At 40.1% G+C, this 21,149-nt stretch overlaps 3 protein-coding genes across 6 annotated transcripts; 2 read left to right on the top strand and 1 right to left on the bottom strand.

Annotated features, from left to right (window-relative positions):
* The first annotated feature begins 2,417 nt into the window (after positions 1 to 2,417).
* Positions 2,418 to 8,005, top strand: LOC108142688 (tribbles). The gene is made up of 2 exons (XM_017266696.2): positions 2,418 to 3,562; positions 6,795 to 8,005. Exons 1-2 carry the CDS (start codon positions 2,754 to 2,756, stop codon positions 7,420 to 7,422), a joined length of 1,437 nt encoding a protein of 478 aa, XP_017122185.1. The 5' UTR covers positions 2,418 to 2,753; the 3' UTR covers positions 7,423 to 8,005.
* A 2,582-nt stretch (positions 8,006 to 10,587) lies between these two features.
* LOC108142596 (F-box/WD repeat-containing protein 4) lies at positions 10,588 to 12,351 on the top strand. The gene is made up of 3 exons (XM_017266563.2): positions 10,588 to 10,871; positions 10,934 to 11,512; positions 11,870 to 12,351. The coding sequence occupies exons 1-3, from the start codon at positions 10,669 to 10,671 to the stop codon at positions 12,315 to 12,317; spliced, it is 1,230 nt and encodes a 409-aa protein (XP_017122052.1). The 5' UTR covers positions 10,588 to 10,668; the 3' UTR covers positions 12,318 to 12,351.
* A 377-nt stretch (positions 12,352 to 12,728) lies between these two features.
* Positions 12,729 to 21,135, bottom strand: LOC108142594 (pantothenate kinase 3). Of its 4 annotated transcripts, none has more exons than XM_017266561.2 (7): positions 20,765 to 21,135; positions 16,139 to 16,317; positions 14,453 to 14,745; positions 14,262 to 14,387; positions 14,004 to 14,180; positions 13,809 to 13,944; positions 12,729 to 13,704 (listed from the first exon to the last, which is right to left on the bottom strand). In XM_017266561.2, the coding sequence occupies exons 1-7, from the start codon at positions 20,808 to 20,810 to the stop codon at positions 13,387 to 13,389; spliced, it is 1,275 nt and encodes a 424-aa protein (XP_017122050.1). In that variant the 5' UTR covers positions 20,811 to 21,135; the 3' UTR covers positions 12,729 to 13,386. The 4 variants fall into 4 exon arrangements, with proteins under 4 accessions (XP_017122050.1, XP_017122048.1, XP_017122049.1 ...); XM_017266559.2 differs by lacking the exon at positions 20,765 to 21,135 and adding an exon at positions 18,671 to 19,269; XM_017266560.2 differs by lacking the exon at positions 20,765 to 21,135 and adding an exon at positions 17,254 to 17,693.
* Positions 21,136 to 21,149: the final 14 nt, after the last annotated feature.

The following is a 21,149-nucleotide window of genomic DNA, read 5'->3' as shown; positions in this document are numbered from 1 at the left end:
AAATTCTTTTGTAATTTTTTGACGCAACCGTTTGGTCTTTACTTCCAATTTCTTAGAAATATAATTTGCCCTATAAGCCTGCGGTCAAAAATTAATCATCATTGCGAGCCTTGGTGAAACTCAAATATGATTTATTGGAAAAAATTGTTTCCATTCAGTTACACTCATATATACACATGTGTACGTGACTATTTCTATAGACTATATTTCCTGTATATACATATATTTTCATATCAAAATGTTCATGCCTTCTTAATCGTATAAATAAGAGCAGTGACCAGAACGAGGCAATAAAAATCTTGCATATAAATAAGCCATACGTACACGAAAGTATTTCTGTTTTAAACAATATATTTTATAATTACTGCCTGATATCGTTACCCATATAATTTAACTCCTTTTTCGGTTGAATTGGTGTCACGGTACCAGTATAATTCTCGTTTAAATCTTCTTTTTGAAGAAACAGATGCAAAAATGTGGAAAGGGACGGCGAAAAAAGAAAGAGAGACAGAGACGAAGTTTTGTTTGTTCTGCTCGCGATTTTCTCATTCGTATTTATCGGCTACGTTGTGGAAAGAAGAAGAAAATGAAACGGACGTTGCGTTTAAAAATGAGCGTTACATTATTAAGAATTCAATCGAAGGGCTCGGTGGAAAACGCATTGATAAAAACCAATGCCCAAAATACATTGTGTGTACACCTGCAGTTAAAATATTAGCATCAGGGGAAAATCATACGCAAAATTTAAAAATTGAAAACACAAGCCGTTAGATTTAAATGTAGAAAAATGTATTTTGTATTTATTAATTATTTATGTTACACGAACTTAAATAATGCCTCCATAAAAAAATCTAAAGTGTTTTAGTACTTTTAAATTTAAATAAAATTTTTTTTAATTTAAATTTTAAATGTACAATTACTGACTTCTCGAAATTATTTTCTGGAATAATTTGACAGATATAGAAAAAGGTCATATTAATTGCTCATGCTGGTGCTACTATTTTGAGCGCATTTGTGTGCCTGTGTATTCTCAGACCAAGGACCAGACGGATGTCTTCAGTGGGAAATCACCTTGCGCCAGCTGCAACTGCACCGCATGTACAGCCCTGCACCAATGCACTATATGGCGGAATATAGTGCTTAGGGGTGGAATAGTGCAGCTGACATAGAAATCTACCTGCGACATAATGCCGCTCGGTGGTTCTTACCTGCTCCTCGAAGATCTCCTCTGATCACTACCTTCTGTCGTTGTCGTAATTCCTGCGTAGCCCAGTGATCCTCGTTTTGGGACAGCTGCAAAAATCATGAAATTGTCTGCACTGCGAAGACAAACAGCAACACATACACACAAAAATGTGTAATGATCACGCACAGGAAGAAATTCGATGATCGATTTGGTGGATCCATAAGATTGTAGGGCTCATTTTATTATTTAAATACATTTGGAGAAAGAATTTAAAAACTTGTATAATACGGGTAGTATAAGTCGAGCAGGCACAGATCATACGCAATCTGATTTTTGTATTTATATTTAAATTGTATGTATTTTTCTGATACATATATTTTTTTGAGAATAAACTCGAAAGATCCATCATCCTTGAATTTCTATATATCCATGATTGACATATAATTTTAACGGTATGTTGAAAAATGTTCCTTAACGCCAAGACTATAATCCAACGAAGTAGCCTACTTTTATGAAGCCCGTGCTCCTTCCATAGTTTTAAGATAAAGAAATAATTGTATATATTATATTTCAAAGAAAATTTACCCAGAAGACGCTCATTTGGGAATAGTGTTGAGAATTTCTAAGGCTTTGATATGAAATTCAAAATTTTGTCTACTCTTTAAGTTTTTGGTTGCTGTAGTCTAGGTCATACCCGCATCATAGGGCATTTCTGCTCTCAATACCTATTAAAACTAAATACAAAATCGAGTTGACTGTACTTATATTTGGCCTTATAATTTTAAATTTCATGCTAAAGTTTATTAACCCTCTATCTAACTAAGTTGTTGCCACGTTTTATTAGTGCGCAGATTAATATGAAAATCGTACAAGTTTTAAGGGTTGCTGTAAAGATAGTGTTCGTACAGCGAGGTTTTTCGAATTCAGTCGTCGGGAATGGGAATTTCGGCGTTCAACGCAATGTTTTCAAAAATAACGATGCTGTGGCTCTCCCTCTTCCCGTCCATTTACATTTTGAAAAATAACGTTGCTCTCGGCCTTTCCTCTCCCTCTCTATCACTCTTTTCCTCTCCCATCCATCCGCATTCTCAACTCAATATTGCTTGAGCGAGCGAGACGGAAACAGATCGGTAAAGTGAGAGCGAGCGAGAGAGCGCACGAGAGCGCCGTTGTATTTTCCCATTCTCCTTGCGCTGTGCTTCTTCCAGCCACGCGAGTCACAGTTTTCGGTCACATTTCAAATTCAAACTGCGGAGTAGACGGTCGCGTTTCGTGTCGTTTCGCGAATTTAGTGTTCGATTTGTTTTAAAATCGCCGCATTTCGTCAGCGAGTACCCGCATTGCATATGGCCAAACTAACCAAGTAGCCTAAACCTTAATCGAAAGTTTATATCGGAATTAATCGTATACTAAACGGCGCGTCGCCAAATGTCAAAACAATTAACAGCTAAGTACAGCCAAGCAAAAGAGGAATAACAAAAGTAACAAGAAAAGAAGAAGAATTAGAGAAGAAGAAGACGTAGCGAGAGCAAGAACTGTGATAAAGTTAAGTGGTAAACAAGCAAGCATGGATAACAGTAGCAGCCAAAATAGCAGAACAGCGTCTGCGGCAACCAACAAAATAGTCAACTATTCACCGGCCTCGCCAACAGTCGCGTCCACCTCCAGCAGCAGCAGCATGAGCTCCAATCAGGAGGACACCACTGTACTTGGTCTGTTCACGCCCAAAAAGGAATTTCCCAATGCCAAGATGCTGCAGACCATCCGCGAGAAGCTATTGACTCCGGGCGGTGCCTGTGACCTTTTGGCCCTAGGAATTGCTGCGGAACCCACGGATCAGCAACCCGTCAAGCTGATCGAAAAGCGTTATCTGATCAGTGCCCAGCCTAGTCACATATCGGCCGCCGTGGCCGCCAAGACGCCCGCGTCGTATCGCCACCTGGTCGATCTCACCGCCTCCAATCTGCGCTGCATGGACATCTTTACTGGGGAGCAGTTTCTCTGCAGGATTGTCAACGAGCCGCTCCATAAGGTGCAGCGGGCCTATTTTCAACTGCAGCAGCAGGATGAGGAGCTGCGCAGGAGCACCATCTACGGTCACTCGTTGATCCGACCCGTGCATGACATAGTGCCGCTGTCCAAGGATCGCACCTACATACTCATTGCCCCGGTTCCGCAGGAGAGGGACTCCACGGGCGGAGTGGCCGGAGTGTACGAAAATCTGCACACCTATATCCGCCACGAGAAGCGACTGTGCGAAACGGAGGCGCGAGCCATATTCCATCAGATCTGCCAAACCGTCCAGGTGTGCCACCGCAATGGGATTATCCTCAGGGACCTCAAGCTCAAGCGATTCTACTTCATCGACGAGGCCAGGTGAGTTGCGTCCCCGGTCCCGGTGACACCTTCAAAAAACCTATATCCATATGCCATATGTATGCCTTATAGCAACTCAATTGCATATGGCTAGTCGCTTTATTTTGCAATTCGATGGAAACTCGTTATGAGCGAGATATCTTGTTTGTGGTCGTGTGTTGGTGGTGCCACAATTGTTGCTCTTGTTATTGGCCCGCAATGTTGTTGTTGCTGTTGTTGCTGGCGCCGTCGTTGTGGGTAACATTGAACATTTAACAAGTGTTGCAATCGAATCACCAATAGGCCAACAAAAACAATTATACTGACAAACCACATGAACGAAAAGCGTACGAGTGTATGCACAGCTCAGGGGCAAATTGTAGTTCCGAAAATACCAACAAATATTAAATGTTCTGTGACAGAACTATGATCTTAGTAACTATAGTTTTATTTATTTATTTTATAAAATTCTAAAATTTAAACAGCTTGTTAGATTATATGATTGTAAATGCTTAAATTTTAATTAGTTCAATATTTTTAAAACTTGTAAAAAACATGTATTTATTCTGTTATCAAACTAAATTTTTAAAATTTAAAAAATATTGCATTGGTCATTATGTTTTATAACTTTCTTACAATTTTAATATCAACAAATGAATATAAATTAATTTTTTTTTTTTTAATTGAACCAAATTTTGTTATGCATAAACCATGAAACCCATATCTTAGCAGATAACAAATTGGCTCTGTAGTTTTGACCTCTAGTGTACCTGTGTACATACACACAAGGGCCAATGTGCTACACAGTGATGGCGAAAATGTTGGGCCACCCGTTTTCATTACACGTTTTGGAAGCTAGCATTATTGCCACATTTCAAGAATTGTACAACATAGCATTTGCAATGTGGGTGGGGGGTGACGATTGGTGGTGTAGGCCACCTTCTACAGTGTTCTCTCGGTTTTTATAGTGACTGAGAGAGGAACGTACAGATTACAGTGTCTGATGAAATATTCGCACCACCTCGCCTCACATCAATTCGAAATGTATTTTCACAAATGCTAATAACTACGAATGAATTGAGAACGCGCCGTCGCTCGTTCTTATTATCATTGCTTTTTACTGACATCAGCAGGAATTGACGTGAACAATTGTTCGATTCCGTATGTTTTACAATTAGCGAAATATCTGCCGATTTTTTCGTCATTTCGCCGTTCTGTGCCAAGTGCAAAAACGGCGGAAGGAAGAAACCCATAGATCTCTATCTAGTATACCTCTCTCACCTTGGCGAGAAATAAACAACAAGTGTTCAATGCGATTTAAATGCGCTGCGATTATTAGCGCTCATTCCCATTCGAAAAGCGCTGTACAGATAAGTACTGGGTACATAGGCGTGTGTATATCATTTCATATCCATATCCAAAAGGGGCGCACACATGCACATCCAAACAACGAACCGAATTTTTAAGGTCACAATGCGGTGAGTGGCCCTGACTCTGATCTTCTGTATTTTTAACGCATTTATGTATATGCCAGTGCCTATATACAAACGCGTATTTATGCATGTAAATCTGTGCCTTATACTTTTATTTTATGTGCTCGCCTGTACATAAATACTTCCAAGGTGTTTGAGCACTTATCTGCCGCCGGTTTTCCGTATTTCGTTTTTGATTTTTTTAACCTCTATCGCACGTTTAATTTGTGCCAAAGAGAGAAGGAGATCGTCCATTCGCCGCCCCCAAGACGCTCTTCAAAGCCTCTCTTTTTCTCACATCGAGGTCGTCAGCTGTAACTATTCTCCACTTCACCATCTTAACTTGTATTCCGTGCACAGAAACATTTTTATTACATTTTCATTGATTCATAAAGAGCCTTGATCTTAAAAAGTATCACAAAGTGATATTTTATTTGCCACAAATTGACTTGGTCTTAAAAATATTTATATGTTGATTGATAACTAATCAAATAAAAGAGGTTTTAGAAAACTATAAATAAACCTAAAATTTACCAAGAAATCATAATGAAGATTATCTTAATGACGATTAATTATAAAGATTCTAGTCAATAAAAGGATGGATCTTCAAATAGTCATTATTAAATTATTCAATTCTTTTTTCCCCCAAAAATATTACAAATGTCAATTTGATATTTATTTCTCACCTGTTGATATCAAGTTGAAGGTAATAAGTTTTCTACAGTGTACACTGTAATTTGTGACGAGGCGCGTTTCAAAGCTTGTTTTTGTTCAGGGTCAGCTCGAGGTTTTTTTTTCGGCCTGCTTTGTGTTTGGCTCTTTGGATGTTTGGATACCAGACCACGGCGACCGTGTGTTTGTATATCTTTCGGTTGGCTATTGGAACCCCCCTCGTAGCCCCGTTGCCCCGTAGCCCCCGAATGGGAAGCATAATGTAGTGTTCGGATCCCAGCAGAAGCGTCGTTGCAGCAACAAGTTGCGATACGTCACTTCACTCACTCACAGCAAAGCACAGCACAGCTGACTCTCTTTTGGCTCTATTCGCGGTGTGTGTGTTTGCAGGCGTTTTCGTTACTTTTGTACTTTTTGCATTCGAATGTGGGCCAATGTCAATGGAGTGGGCCACTGGAGGGGGGAGTGCAGGGGCGGAGGCACTCGCTCATGGGTGTCCGGGGGTCGCAAGCTGCGCTTTCGTCACCAACCCAACTTAACACAGCTCAACTCAACTCAACTCAAATCACAATGCTCTCTCGGCCAATTCGCCTTTTGACTTGTCAACACGCCAACGCCAACGACAACGACAACTACAACTGAAACGCCGTGGCCGATCGATTCAAGTCTCTTCGATATTGCGCTAGCTAATGGCCCCACAAATTCGGGGGTTATGCAAGCCCCAGGGATTGCACATGATGTAGAGCTCAACGCCGAGGTCTGATGTATGGGGTACAGTTGCGATCAGAATAATATGGCAATGCCAACTCAAGGTGTTGTCAGTCTTTTGATACTGATTTGTTCTTCAGTGTCTTCACAACTTATTTGGTAACAATGTTGGCGTTACCAAATTGTGAAGACTATCTGCTTATCAGCTTGTAAATTATACTTACCCCATTCTGTTCGAAAAAAAATATTATCGCTTTTAGAACACACTTACTGAAAACTTTATGAATAGAAGAAACCTGTATATAGATTCTAACTTTACGATAAATTAAAATAAAGACAAAAATATTATATTAAACCAAAAGGCATATTTTTATTGGAATTTTTGTTCTTCCCCATTACAGAACTAAACTTCAGTATGAATCACTGGAGGGCTCAATGATCCTCGACGGCGATGATGACACCCTAAGCGACAAGATCGGCTGCCCACTGTACACCGCTCCGGAATTACTTTGTCCCCAGCCGACGTACAAGGGCAAGCCGGCGGACATGTGGTCGCTGGGAGTGATCCTCTACACGATGCTGGTGGGTCAGTATCCGTTTTACGAGAAGGCCAACTGCCACCTCATCACGGTGATCCGGCACGGCAACGTCCAGATACCCATGACGCTTTCCAAGTCGGTGCGCTGGCTCTTGCTGTCGCTGCTGCGGAAGGATTTCACGGAACGCATGACCGCCAGCCACATCTTTCTGACACCGTGGCTGCGGGAGCAGCGTCCCTTCCACATGTACCTGCCCGTCAACGTGGAGGTTGCCGAGGATTGGAGCGATGCGGAGGAGGAGGCCGAAGGCGCAGACGCCGATGCGATGGACGAGGAGGAGGGCGGACTCTGTCCGCTGGGCAACAAGCACGAGTACGAGGACATCGGCGTGGAGCCGCTGGACTACACTCGCACCGCACTCCAGATGGCCCAGAATGCCAACGGGCTTTCCACGGAACCCGAACCAGACACGGACGTCGACATGGGTTGATTGGGGCTCGTGTTTTCACCCACCCACGGGTTACTCTCTGGGACACGCTGGCGCGTTGGCTACATCCGGCTGAATGCCGGCTGATTAGCCGCCGGGATAGGACATATCGGGTGATATGACACTGTGGACATCCTGGCCTTCCTGGTCGCGCCGACTCCGACTGCGTTCCACGTCGTCATCCTGCAGGTGGTACTGCCAACAAAGACTTAAAGCCTCGCTTAGACACTCTCTTAGACACACAAGAACTCACTGCCTTCCAATCGCGCTGCGGCCCCGATCCGTTCAAGAATCGCGCCGCTCCGCAGCCTCCTCTGCAACCGATTCTTCCTAAAACCTACCTATGTACAATACATTTAACATTTTAATTTTTTTGCAACTGTTGATCTTATCAAAGGACAGTCGCCCTGATTTGTTTTTGGGCTTTAAAACACATTAGTTTCCATGTTAAAAAAAATGCAACGAATGCAAATTGTTATTTATTATTTAATACTTCTGTATTACGCTTCTTCTACTATTAAAATCTTGTAAGTGAAAATCGTGAAAAAAAACATAATACATTGAAATTTGATCTCACCAAGAATAATTCGAACTACTAAAGGTAGTGATTTTTTCCTTTTTTGGGTTTTGGGGAACTATTTATTTACTCTATAAATATATTTTAAAGGTACCATAATAACTTTAATTATGTGGAATTTCATAATTTTATTGTGTGTCAGAACATATAGTTATCAAACAAAACTGTTGTTATGGATTCTGAATTCCGACGAACTGGAATGCTACAAGAGATGAAAACAATGAGTCAGGAACCAAGATCTTTCGAGCATTAATGCGTCATTTTGTTTACTAAAACAACATTCAACATTTGATTAGAATCAGATAAATACTTTTGCCAAAATATCAAAACAAACCCTAAATTCAACTTTGTTATTCAAGTCTAATCTATTTGTTTTGTTAGGAGATAAATAGATGTTTCACGCCCATTTAGAATTGCAAATAATCGAGAGAATTCTGAGAGTGGAATATGAGAATATCAGCTGCGAGATTCTCAATTACTAAGTAATTCCCAAGTTGATAATGCAACCAAGAGACTTCAAGTTATCAGGCTGGCGAACGTGACTTTGGCTACGGAAATATTTGTGACTTTGCTCTACAATAGCAATAAACTAATATTGTGAATAGCTGCGAATGCGGAGGTCCCACGACTGTCATCTGATGTGCCGACGTGACGGGGGCTTCGCATGTATGCCCCGATTTCTTCGTCTGTGTGCTGTGTGTTGTGTTCTCGAGCATTTTTACCTGGGGCCGAGCACTTTGTTCAGATTATGAAATTGCCGACGAGAGAACGAGAACTGCGCAAAACGCGAAAACTGCTGACGACGACGTCACCTTCAGATTGTGACTATCAATTTTTGGAGCTCAGTGCCACGCATGAACTTTTCCTAGATACGAGCGGTTTCTCTAGAACCGACCGGAAAATACCCATTGGAAATTACCAATTTTGGGAGAGATAACCATTTGAATACGTCTACATCCCTATACGTATGCTCATATGGATTTTTTGATTCTTAAGACCATATAACTTTTTCTTAAATATAGCATAAATATCATATCATGTAATCTTATCTTATTTAACTCTTGGTAAATTTTCGCCTAATAAAAAACTTACTTTTTGATATGAACGTGCTATATATCCTTAAAAACTTTTTAAATAATAAATAGAATTAAGAATGGGTATTTGAAACTTCGACCTTATGAGATCTTTGTAATATGAAAGGTAAAACCAATTGTCATTTTCAGTTTGATAAGACTTTAACTGGTCTTATAGAACGGAACGAACGATCCAGAATATTCGCATTCTGTACTAACATGAAAATCACGATTCTATTTTTTTCAGATAATGTTTGACACATTAAAGTATTTTTTAAGAACCCCCAAATAGGGGGTCATAATACAAAATAAGTATGTTAAATAGAAAGTACAAAGGTGTACTAGATAAAAGCGTCTAGCCCAGTTAAAAATTCACTTTTAAGGTTCTAATGGTTTAAGTGCCTTGGGGACCATAAAGTAGACCTGAACAGTGACAGCTACGCTACTTTCCCTGACCCAAAAATAGCCGTTACACTTTTCTTTGTTATGACTTCTTGTCTATTCTCAAGATTTCCGGTATACTTTTTGTTCTGATTAAGAATTCGTTTTTCCCGTCTGCCTTATCTTGCATAAAGTGAATATTTGCATGATTATATTATGTTTACATATTTTACTACCTAAGAGGTAATGCGAAATTGTAAATCTTTACTTACCATTTTTATCTGGTTTTTCTAAATCAGTCCAGGAGTAATAAGATTGTATGCACTAATTTGCAGTACTTTTATAGGTAAAGCCGTAAATAAGTTCCAAGCAAGACATGGTAAACTTTCTAGACAGATCAGACAGTATGTACGCTATTTCAAGTCAATCAAATGCTCAGTTAAGGTATTTAGCGCAAAAATCTCGTCAGTTTCGTGCCTAATTGCGGAAACAGTGTTCTAAATAACTTTAAATTGTTGCAAACGTATAAGTACGTGGTCGTGCGCATACGCATGGCACATTTGTGCGTACAATTGTGTATTTTAGATTTCTGTCCCCAAAATGTGCAGTTCCTGTCTATTTATTTTGGGGTATTTCAGTCGGGTTACATCAATCGATGCGAATCTTTTTAGTGTACACCACCTGCGTTACATGAATTCGTTTGTAAAGATACAAATTCATTTTAGGCAGTTTATACTTTTCTCCGTTAAGTTTAGCCTTGTTTAATTGAAGGTTTCACCACAATTTAAATTGAAGAATACATGAACATTTTTCCAAGAATGTTACTTAATTAAGTTGTCTTTAATTAAATTATTTAATTATTAAGAATGCAAAGCTTAATGATTAATTACCAATGGTAATGATTAATTACCATTTTCAAACACCAAATTTTTTCATAAAAAAGAAAGATATGTTTTGAAAATTTTGCCTCATTACTCGCACGAGTCAGAGCGGTCGAGTTCTACGTGAGTCAATAATCATTTATATTTACTTATTAACTATTTTCAAATTTAACGGTAAAGTTAAAGTGTTGGAAAATACGCCTAAAAAAATAAAAAATCGATAGAGAACTATCGGTTTTGCAGCGGAAATCGACGGTTTGCCATTCCCAATGGACATTTTGATTTGACAAAATGAATGTTATCTCAAAACCTTAAATTATCAAGTACTTGAAGGAAGATGCATGATCAGCTTTTAAAGCTGACAGATCTCACCGTCGACTGTCTGCTGCATATTTTTGAATACTGCTCAGAGGGGGATCTCCTTTGCCTGAGCTTGGCCAACCGATTTTTGGCGAACATAATAGACAACTACATTTACTACTCACAGTCCATTGACTTGCTGCTCTGTGGCCACCGGGATAGCCCGAGAATCGAGCAGAGGTAGGTGATGAGATATAGAGGATGGTCGCCAGTTAACAACACCCCTTTGAATCCTGCTCCAGAAACCGAACCCGCTTGAGCAACTATGATCGCATCCAGGTGTCAAAGAACTGGGTTAATGGAACCTACTTCGAACGCCCCTACTTCCATCATGCCCAAATGTTCCCCACGAAACTGTGCCTGGAGGCGGACGCCCTGTACATTACCCATGCGGGCTATCTGCGGAAGTACCGGCGCTCCAGCTGCGATGCCCTGCTCCGTCGATTCGAGGAGGAGATCAGCACGTCCACCCACAGCGACATCTCCGATTTCGTTAAGAAAGAGGACACCATATTCGCGGGACGAGTATGTGGATCGTGCTTCCACTACGACGAGAATGGCATCACGGAACAGAGGATGCATCCGGCCAACGAGTATCTGTACTGCGTGGACTTTGTCAAAGATCTGTACGCCACCAGCACCGATAACTGCTGCAAACTATGGCAGCGATCCCAGGAGTTCGGACTGACGCACTTCGACATGGTGATGAAGCTGCCGCATGCCTTTAAGGCCTTAGAACTGAGTTCAGACGGCCAGTGGCTTTATGGGGGTCTCTACACGGACGAAGGACGCCGGGCCCTGAGGGCCGTCCACGTGGAAAGGTAACCTTAAACTATGGTATACCTATGCATAAACTATGGTGTACCTATGCATACCAAGTATTCCTATGAAAGTAGGCTATAGTAATCTTCATTTAGTCAAGTTTAGTTTAGTTTAATTGATATAGTTTTGGAGGAACTTTAATGGGTTTTCACTAGTACAAAGCTAGGCAAATTTTACAGTAGTTCCTCATGATAAAGGAAATACTAGCTTTCGACATAAAATGTTTCATACATGTTTTAACAGAAGAATGATTGGCTTATAGCATTTTGGTATTTAAAATTTAATTTTAATGTGTATGCAGATTTCTTAAAAAAATTTTTTTTTCTACAAATTGTTATCAAATTATTTCTTAACAGTGGCGAGGAATTGGTATTCAACTCCAACACAAGATCCATTTACGACCTAAAAATGAAAGATGACCATGTTATTTTCACGGCCAACTTTGATACGACGTTTCGGATGTTTGATCGTCGCATTGATCGCGATGTGGCAATTTGGGAGGATCCGTTCGACTGTTCCTTTTATTCACTGGAGTACGATGGACTGTATGCGGCGCTGGTCGGCACCAACAGACATGCACGAGTCAACCTCTACGACATAAGAATGCAGAAATATGTTCAACTATACTTCCCGGGCCGAACGCGGCAGCACAATGGTCTATCGCCCGTGTACAGCCTAGCCTGTGATAGCCAATATATGTTTGTGGCCACCGATCACAATCTGCGAGTCTTTGACTTCAAGTCCAATTGTGGCATTCAGCGGGACTACAGCAACATCAATGGGCTAATGAAGAGAAAACTATGAGCATTTGACTGCCAAATAAACTTCTAAAGTTAAATATTTTAAATGTTTAATGGTCATTATTATCTTGGGCCAATGTTTGATGTTTAAACGCAACCAAAAGGAGTATCTATCTATTTTGTTACTAAATTAGTTAAGAGTAATACTAATTTAGGTAATAGTTTTTACAGTACTAGATGTGGGATTCAAAGTACTAAAAGTTATAGTTTTAACAGTGTCATTAATGGCTTCAAATATAAATTTAAGAAGAAAAAATTTGTATTAAAGAAAATAGTTTAACATCACACTTCTATGGGAAATAAATTAATCAATTTTTCAAAAAGAAGCGTTTGCTTCCTTATGGTAACATCAAATTTAAAATCATGAAATATAAGTGTCAACCTCTGATGCTCTTAAAATGAATAATTCCACCAGTTTAATGTTTTAAACAAGTTTTATTGACCTGCCGACAAATTGAATCCTATCATAACATGACCACAAACTTATATTCTATAAAGAAACTTTAAAACATCCACTTAAATCATGTACACAAACGTTAAGGTAAAAACTTATAGGTATGTATGTATGAATATGGTCGAAGGACATGGGCATATCATTAGGTGTATGCAATACATGCTCTTGAACCGTTTGTTGCGCGCGAGACTTTCAATTGCGGTTCCGTTTGTCAAGTATTTATAATACTTTTCCGAGAGCTAACATCTATCACTGTAGAAAAAGAACTAAAAACTACCAAAACTGACGAAGACTGCATGGTAGTAACATATCGAGAAATGTTACACAAGTGAAAGTTAAGAAATAAATTGTGTGTTCGGCATTTGCTTGGGCCAAAATTCGTTGCTTGCTAGCAGGCACTTTATCCATTCAGTAATTTCATGCATTTACAATTTGTGCGTCTTCAAGTTACAACTAAAGCCGAGAAAGAAGTACGATAAATACCGAGATAAACTGCGAAGGACCAAAGTCGTTGCCATTGCCATTGCCATTGCCATAATGATCTTAGGTCTACTGTACATGCACTACAATCGGATGGCCCACGTCGGGTGGCCGCGGGAGGAACATGTGGTTACAGTGACTATCTAGTGGAGTGTGTGCTTGTTGGCGACAACGGCGACTTCTCTGCTGGCTCATCCGCCGTGGAAAGCGTCGTCACATCCGGACTCAAAACACCCTCGCCCGCATCCGACGCTGTGTGAGTTGGATGCTCCACTCCGTCGTTGAGAGCGGCTGCCAGCTCACCGTTGAACTGCAGCAGGCAACCCAGCGCACCAAAGTATCCCTCGTGCTCCAGGAAGAGGCCCTTCATTGTGCCATTGGACCAGAACTCCATTGCGTACGCCAGCAGTTTCATGGAAATGGGGTTCACCCGCAGGAAGTTGCCCACAAAGACGACCTGGGGGTTGGTGGGAAGCAAGGTAAGTTAAGGGTCACTGGTTAACTAGTATTTTCTTAACAATGAGATGTGATTACTTATCAAATCAAATTTCTATAGCTTACCCTATCGATCTTCTCATTCAGCGCGCACATCCTTGCTATGGAGCCAATATTGTTCGTTATGGTGACCAGTGTGGCGTTGGCCAAATCCTCTCGTGATACCGAAACACGTTTGTCATTGAGGTGCATCTGGCCAAAGCTGAAAATGGGAATCATATTCGTAACTTGTTTCTGAGTGATCTATACCGAATGTTCTACCTTGACGCCACCAAATCGCCGGGCAGACCAAAGCGGTTGTAATCGCCGCCATAAATATCCTTAACTAATTTGTCCACCTTTCTGTTGTCGCCCTTGGTGGCCAGTTGGATAGCCTCTTCGAAGGATGTGCAGCCGGTGAGAAGGCAACACAGTCCGAGGAATGTTCCGCCGCCCAAGCTAAGCGTAAATTAAACAATCGGAATTAGAATTATAATTAGAATGATTTTTATAGTTTGCAATGATCCAAAGCTGACTCACCTTGTGCCCGAAATGCGTTTATAGTTGTCGGGACCGTAGACGGCGAGGATGGAGACTCCGGAGCCAACGTTGACCAGGATGAATGGAAACGGTTGCGAGAAGTTGAACTGTCGCTTCTCGCTTTTTCTATAAAGTGATTGGTAAATTAAAATCGTTAGAAACTCCTCGTAGCCAGCACTTACTCCACTTACAGAATCTCACGTGCATTTTCGTAGTAGTAGCACTCCGTGCGATTGTGCAGATCGGCAAAGAGAATGCCCTTGATCAGTGTGTCCAGTTCGTCGAATTTGGCCAGCTTCATGTTGACTTGGTCTCGGAAATCCTGTTCGAACTTGAAGGCTCCGCCGCCGGTGGCGCAAACCGTGGTCACCAGCTCGGCCATGCCCTTCTGCTTGGCCAGCGACAGGAAGTTGCCCATGTCGGTGGTCTGGAAGCGAATGAAATGCAGCGATCCCCGTCTTTTGCGGATCTCCACATTGTCCATCTGAATGAAGTGAATAATGCAGAAAATCATTTAGTACAAAGAATACAGAAAATAATAAGTATAAACAATTTCTTTATATAAAACATATAAAACAATTCTTCCTTCTTATATAACTATAATTATAATTATAGTCAGATTTGATCAAACTAGAAAAGTCAAGTTAAAACTGGAAGTTTTCATAGAAGGTAATCTATTTAATAACTTATAGAGTTTCAGAAATCACACTGCTCGTTCGTTTTTTAATTTCTTAAATATTTAGTTGAACTATCTATTTATTCGCAGAGGCAAAAGTGAAATGAGCTTCATAAATATGAAAATTAAACTCTTGAACCCATTACAAAATAAAAATGAAAAGTACAAAAGTCAACGATCACACCGGGTAAGCTTTCCAAACTGTTCCTAGGTTATAAACGGAATATATAGACGTTCGCCATTTATTTAAGGTATCCAAAGTCTAAGTGCAAGGGTAATCTGTACGAAATAAGTAAATTAAACTACCAAACAACAATGAGCGTCTGAAAATTGACATAGTTCATTAGAAAAGTACGGTAATTTTCACGCCAGTCCTCGAATAATCAACTATTTTGGGTTGGGCATTAACCCCGAGTTCTAAATTAAAACACTTAATTAACAGCAAACTAATGTCGGAGAATTGGTTAAAATAAATAAGTACATTGTGTTTAAAATTGAAAAACTATGAACTGCTAAATTCAAAAACATCGTAAATTTAACTTTATATCGAATTACCATTAGGTTTATGTTTGTTTTTATTATACGTCGATCAATGACCCATTTTTCAATATCCGTTTTGCTGATTTCTATTTAAACTACTATTTAAACGTTTGTTGAAATTAAAACAAAGCAAACGAATAAACTTAACAGTGATTTACTTGGCTTTAAAGGTAAACAAAGGAATCTTGTTTGTGAGAGATTAGCGCGTGGTACACTTAAAACAAAAAAAAGATTATCAATAAATAATTGCAACTTTTTTGTAGAGTTCAAAACTGTTTTGCTAACTCTCTACTGTTTATTACGATCAAGAAGAGAGTTAAGAATATTAATGAATTGAGTACCTAGTACAGCATTGTTTTCTGTGTAGGCGTGTGCGCTAGAGTGAAGGTCACAGCAGAGGCACTCACACTTGGAAGTGCTGGCACCCGTACCCATACCCGTACTAAATCACCAGACGACCCGTTCCGACCCGCACAAGATGACTTGTTGACTGGACGCGCAAATATCGCGACTCGGGGCGCTGGGATTGATAATATTTCAGATGATAATACCGATGCTAATGGACGGCGTCAGAGCGCTTTGTTACAAAATCACACATCCACATTCCACATTCGACACAAACGGCGAATATGCATCTCTGAAGTTGCCTCATCTCTCTCACCTGTAGATGCGTATCTCGATGTCCGGTTTTGCCGTACGCCGAGTTTTTGGTTAAGTAGCGTCGGATATTCCGCAAAATGCCCGCCTCGCGATCCTGTTCATCCGGCGTTATGTCCTTGGGCTCAAAGTAGACCAACTTCGTGAGGGTGCCGCCGATGTCCATGCCAAACCATGGCATCGCTGAAACAATGAATTTGTAATCGTTAGTTGTGTCTTCATTCTGATCATAATATTATTAATTTTTTCATTTTTAGTTTCTTAAGATTCCTATCTTAAAGTTAACCCACCTGCCTTTAGGCAATAGTAACAGTAGAACCTAAAAAGTCTTTTTTGGAGGCACATCTCAGGCACAAGAAATGCCGTAGAATTCGCGGCTCACAAAAGAAGCATTGCGAAAATTTGTGAATATTTTTATAACAATCTGTCAAATTTGGATTTATTTCTGAGTCTTAGCAGCCAGGGCTGGAAACATCTATTGTATGTCAACACTAGACAATCAATTTGATTGATTTGTAATGTAAAACCTGTCTCAATCAGCCACGACAAACATGTTCGGGGAGTTTTTAACACAGATTCAATGGCAGGCAAAGCAACGAGTTGCAAAACATTACAAGAGCGAAAAGAAATCAAACCTTAGAGCCACTAAATGCTTGAAAGCGGTTCATGGTGTCAAGATCAAATCGGCGCCAAACTATGTCACAATACAGGTATGCTAGAGTTTTTTGTTTCGCGTGTACTTCACATTATCCGTTTATCATATACAGTAGATATCGGCTAAGAGTAACTTGAGAACGGGTATTTAGTACTAAATCATTCAAGTTGTAAAGTACAAAAAAAAAAGGTTTTGTACAATTTTGTTATAACAATATAATAGTTATAATTGCAAGTGGCAAAAAAATAATTTTTAAAAAAATTTCGTCATAAACGTCAACTAACTACTTAGTTTAAACATAAATCTATTTATATATATATATAACTATTTAACTATAAGTGTTCTAAGTATTTTGTGCAAGCTGATTCGTTGATTAAAAAACTTGTAAGTGAAGATATACCCTTAAGAGGTTAGCTCTTAAGTGGTGTCTACTGAACCGAATTGGACTTTGAAAGTGCACGCACCGCTCTTGATGATGAGATCAAAGATCGATGTAAAGTGTAGCACCTCCGGCATTATGTAACCCTTGGAGCTAAAACGCTGGTTTATTCCGTTCGAGTGTAGAATCGACTGCACATAACACAGTCGTGTAATCACTGGTAGAGTAACGCGCTTTATTTTTATTTTATTTTTTGACTTCGCCCAGCCCACAGACCCGGGAAATGCGTATTCGAGTGCGAGGTGTATATTCCACGGCCACGGAGCTTTCGCTTAGGTGTGCATGTGCGAGTCGCTATAACTTTTGGGTTCACTACGAGCACAGTTCGCCTGTGTGCTATGTGGATTGCTCAAACCGGAAACATTTCACTCGGACGCCACAACCAAGCGCGACACGTCGATGGCTCCAACTAACTGACTGCCTGCCGGATAATATATTAGCCGTAGACAGCTGAACACTGGCGAAGTGGAGAGTCGAATCGAAATGAACGCATGTGCGCCGCGAACGGGGTAAACACACCTTTCTTATCAGACCTCCGGGAATGCAGCTTATCGTGGTCTGGTATTGTCCGATTTGACCAGGGAATTGACCATTTAGCGGGCAACACCCATTACACTACAAGTGTATATTTCAGCCAAATTCAAACGATCTTCACATGTCGATTAGCGATTCGCAAGGTCCCCTGCCACGCATATCTAATCATAACTCACTGGAAATCTATTTGTGCCCACAATCAAAGCCGTTTAACAATCTTAATTTAAACTCAAGAGACGCGAGATTTTTATCTTAACATTATATACGTCTTTTCCGGCAAAAATTAAATTTGTTTTTCCTAAAAATTATGACTATCTTCAGGTTCAATCGAGTGTTATACCAGAGAACTACTCAAGTAAAGGAGTTCACTTGAATTAATTATTTCTTCGTGATAAACTTTTTCCGAAATGTGTCAATTTCTGCTTCAATTACTTGACAAAATGCTGAGTAATAAACTGTCGGCAAATTCATTTGACGATAATACCACAGATGTTCCTAGCTTGCACCCAAATTTTAATTTATTTTATAATTAAACAGATTCGTGTTGAAGCAAATCTACTTACGACAAGCAAATTAAATTTGTTTTTACTACTTTCTTTTTTTGCCACAACAAAATTGACGTGTGTTTGAATATATTTCTACCTAATTGGGTAACAAATTTATGGGCTTACTACCATATTTTCATTTATTCATTCTGCATTTAAAATGCCAGTAAACTCGTAACATCAGTAAAACCATATTAACAAAATAATTGTTGAGCTTCAAACAATTTTTTTCAGGATTTTGATTTAATCATATTTTAAAAAGAGTTAAAAATATTTTTGAAAAAAAAAGGATTTATCGGAATGGAAAATGAAGTTTTTAGAAAACTGATGAATAAAACGTGAAGAGATATCCCTCCAACTTACACATAAGCTCATCGCCTTGGGGAATCTGAATGGCGGGAAACAGATTGTCGGTGGAAGAGGAGATGGAGCACGAACTGTGGCACCTTGTCCGCTCGAAAAACGCTGGTTCCGCCTCCAATTCGATGGGGTCTCTGTCGAGACCGTCCGAGGACGTGGGACTGGACTTGCTCTTGGAACCCAAGGCCGATCGCCACGAAGCGCGCCATGAGTTTCTTTTCGCTGAGATCACAGGTGAGTTCGGTGGACTGGGACTGCTGGTTGGTTTCTTATCGTTATGCAATTTGAATATTTTCAAATTGAATGAATATTTCGAGCTGCGCGTGGGCACTTTCATTTTGTTTGCTTTTTTTTTCAGCTTTTCGCTGTTACACACAGAGCGGATTGCGAGTTCGGAGGCGGGCACTTATCACAGGCGGAAAGGGGTTTGGACCATTGGCCAGCCGCAGAAGATGAGTGTTTGCTCAATTCATAGGTTTCTAAACCGCTGCGAGTGAGTGAGTGTTAATATGGGGCTGGCGACAACTGGCGATCGCGCGATCCGATCCGATCCGATCCCATCCGTTGTTGACCGTTCGAAAACAGACGTGAAACGCGTTTGAATGAAATTTTACTGCCCGAAGCGGCAGCGGCTGCGCTGCGACTTTCGCATATGTATAAGCTCCAGACGAACTGAACGCGGTGTGTGTACATATGGTCACACATATAGCCATAGCCATAGCCACAGTCACAGCCACAGCCACATCCGTATTAATGAGCGGACATCGGCGAGCCGAAACGAACTTAATGATTATGAAAACACATTTAAAACCCAGCCAGAGCAGTGACGACCCAGTGTGAACCCTACGACGTATGTGGATCGCTATTACGTCCGCCTGCTTTTGCATTTACCACGGGTTACCACTTGGAAAAATTCCTAGCCAATGCATATGCATAGTCAATCATCTGGCCATTCATGGGCGAACTTGTGCCACTTGGACACTCTCTCCGCAGGCGCAGAGGACGTGATAAGATTGAAGAGTCCTGATAACGACCCGAAATGGTTCAAATTCCAAAACGAAGAAACCTTCCAAAGAAGCTTTTGGGCGCAGAGAGCTGAGTTGGTAAGTCGGTCCCTAATCATTCATACATGTGTTTGGGGTAAACTACTAGCCACTCTCCATATGCAGACACTGATTTCGATTGTTGTTGTTAATTAATCAGTGATTTACTGGCCAATCTTATCACATATTGTTTGTGTAATCTGACCAAACGTTATAAGTGGGGTAATACGGTTATTATGATTCGGTCTAAATAGATCACAGTCATAATTAAGTATGCCATATTCTCATATTTGCTGAATGGACAATTTTTGGTTAGCTGAAAAGGTCTGTCTTATTGTTAAACATAGTGCAAACTTGCAAATCTACTTAATAATTAATAAAGAAACGATGCAAAATGCATAAAAATTGAGATTCAAAACCATTGCTTATTATAATAATAATACAAATAAATTGTACAACTTTAAGAAAGGCACGCAAGCTATACATATATTATTAGCTATTGTTTTTTAAGTTTTAAATTTTTTCTGCTTTTTTTTTCTATTTTCTCAATAAGTTATGCAATTTTATGTACAACTATCTACCAAGAAAATTTAAAACAATTTATTATGCCTTTAAAAAATGTTGAACATCTATGGAAACTTGAAAGAAATATATATTTTTTTTTAAATAAAAAACAAAATTAGCTTTGAAAGAAGAATATAGTATCCCGCCAAATAAACATCACTAAAGCTTTTAATGCAGGTTTTTGATCCCAAGCATCATGTGATTACTTTCTAGGCAATGTTTATATGTAGGTATATATAGCTCTAACGAAAAACAAAAAGTTGTAGAGATACCAGTTCATAAACTATGGCAAAATATTTGAATTTGTAAAAACGAACTATATAATTACTTTGGGAGCTATTAAAGTTTTGTCCACATCTAATGCTTAATAATCTTTCTTGTTCAAAAAAGTGTAAACAATAGAGCTGTTTGACCTTCCACAGTGCCAGGTGAATTGAACTTAGCAAGATGCAGATACAGTCTTCTGGACTCTTGCGAAATCTGGACTTACCTCTCGCCAACTGATTGCGCAGGTTAATCTGGTCGTCCTCCATCATGATGAATTGCAAGACTCAATCAAACCGCAGAGCAATGGGAAATCTGGAGAATCACGCGCAATCAAGAATCTTCTCCAGGGACTGAGGTCTTAGCGGGGGAAGCGGGCTGATGGAACTGGAACTGCCGATGGACCGTGGCGAAAGACACCAAGAACGTGACTTAGGGGCTGGGATGTGCTTGTGCTGCTCTCATTGATACTGCGGGAATCCTTGCTCGGCCAAGTTAGCTCCGTGTTCCATGCATTCGCGGAGTCCTCTGGAATGGTGGTACTTTCCAATGCCAAGTCAAGCAGAATCGAAATCCTCGCACACTCAACAAAAACTTCAAAACAAAATTTT

Source organism: Drosophila elegans, unplaced genomic scaffold, assembly GCF_018152505.1.
Source record: "Drosophila elegans isolate 14027-0461.03 unplaced genomic scaffold, ASM1815250v1 contig_208, whole genome shotgun sequence".
NCBI classification, from domain to species: Eukaryota; Metazoa; Arthropoda; class Insecta; order Diptera; family Drosophilidae; genus Drosophila; species Drosophila elegans.
The sequence above is the reverse complement of the archived record's forward strand: the minus strand, read 5'-3'. Positions and strand labels throughout refer to the sequence as shown.

Bases quoted from the DNA above. Each gene is read 5' to 3' on its own strand.
- LOC108142688 (XM_017266696.2), top strand. From the start codon at position 2,754: ATGGATAACAGTAGCAGCCAAAATAGCAGAACAGCGTCTGCGGCAACC. The intron at 3,563-6,794 runs GTGAGTTGCGTC...TCCCCATTACAG, and splicing joins TACTTCATCGACGAGGCCAG to AACTAAACTTCAGTATGAAT.
- LOC108142596 (XM_017266563.2), top strand. From the start codon at position 10,669: ATGCATGATCAGCTTTTAAAGCTGACAGATCTCACCGTCGACTGTCTG. The intron at 10,872-10,933 runs GTAGGTGATGAG...ATCCTGCTCCAG, and splicing joins AGCCCGAGAATCGAGCAGAG to AAACCGAACCCGCTTGAGCA. The intron at 11,513-11,869 runs GTAACCTTAAAC...ATTTCTTAACAG, and splicing joins AGGGCCGTCCACGTGGAAAG to TGGCGAGGAATTGGTATTCA.
- LOC108142594 (XM_017266559.2), bottom strand. From the start codon at position 19,004: ATGAAAGTGCCCACGCGCAGCTCGAAATATTCATTCAATTTGAAAATA. The intron at 14,746-16,138 runs GTGAGAGAGATG...CACTTCATTCAG, and splicing joins ATCGAGATACGCATCTACAG to ATGGACAATGTGGAGATCCG. The intron at 13,945-14,003 runs GTAGAACATTCG...TCCCATTTTCAG, and splicing joins GGCGATTTGGTGGCGTCAAG to CTTTGGCCAGATGCACCTCA.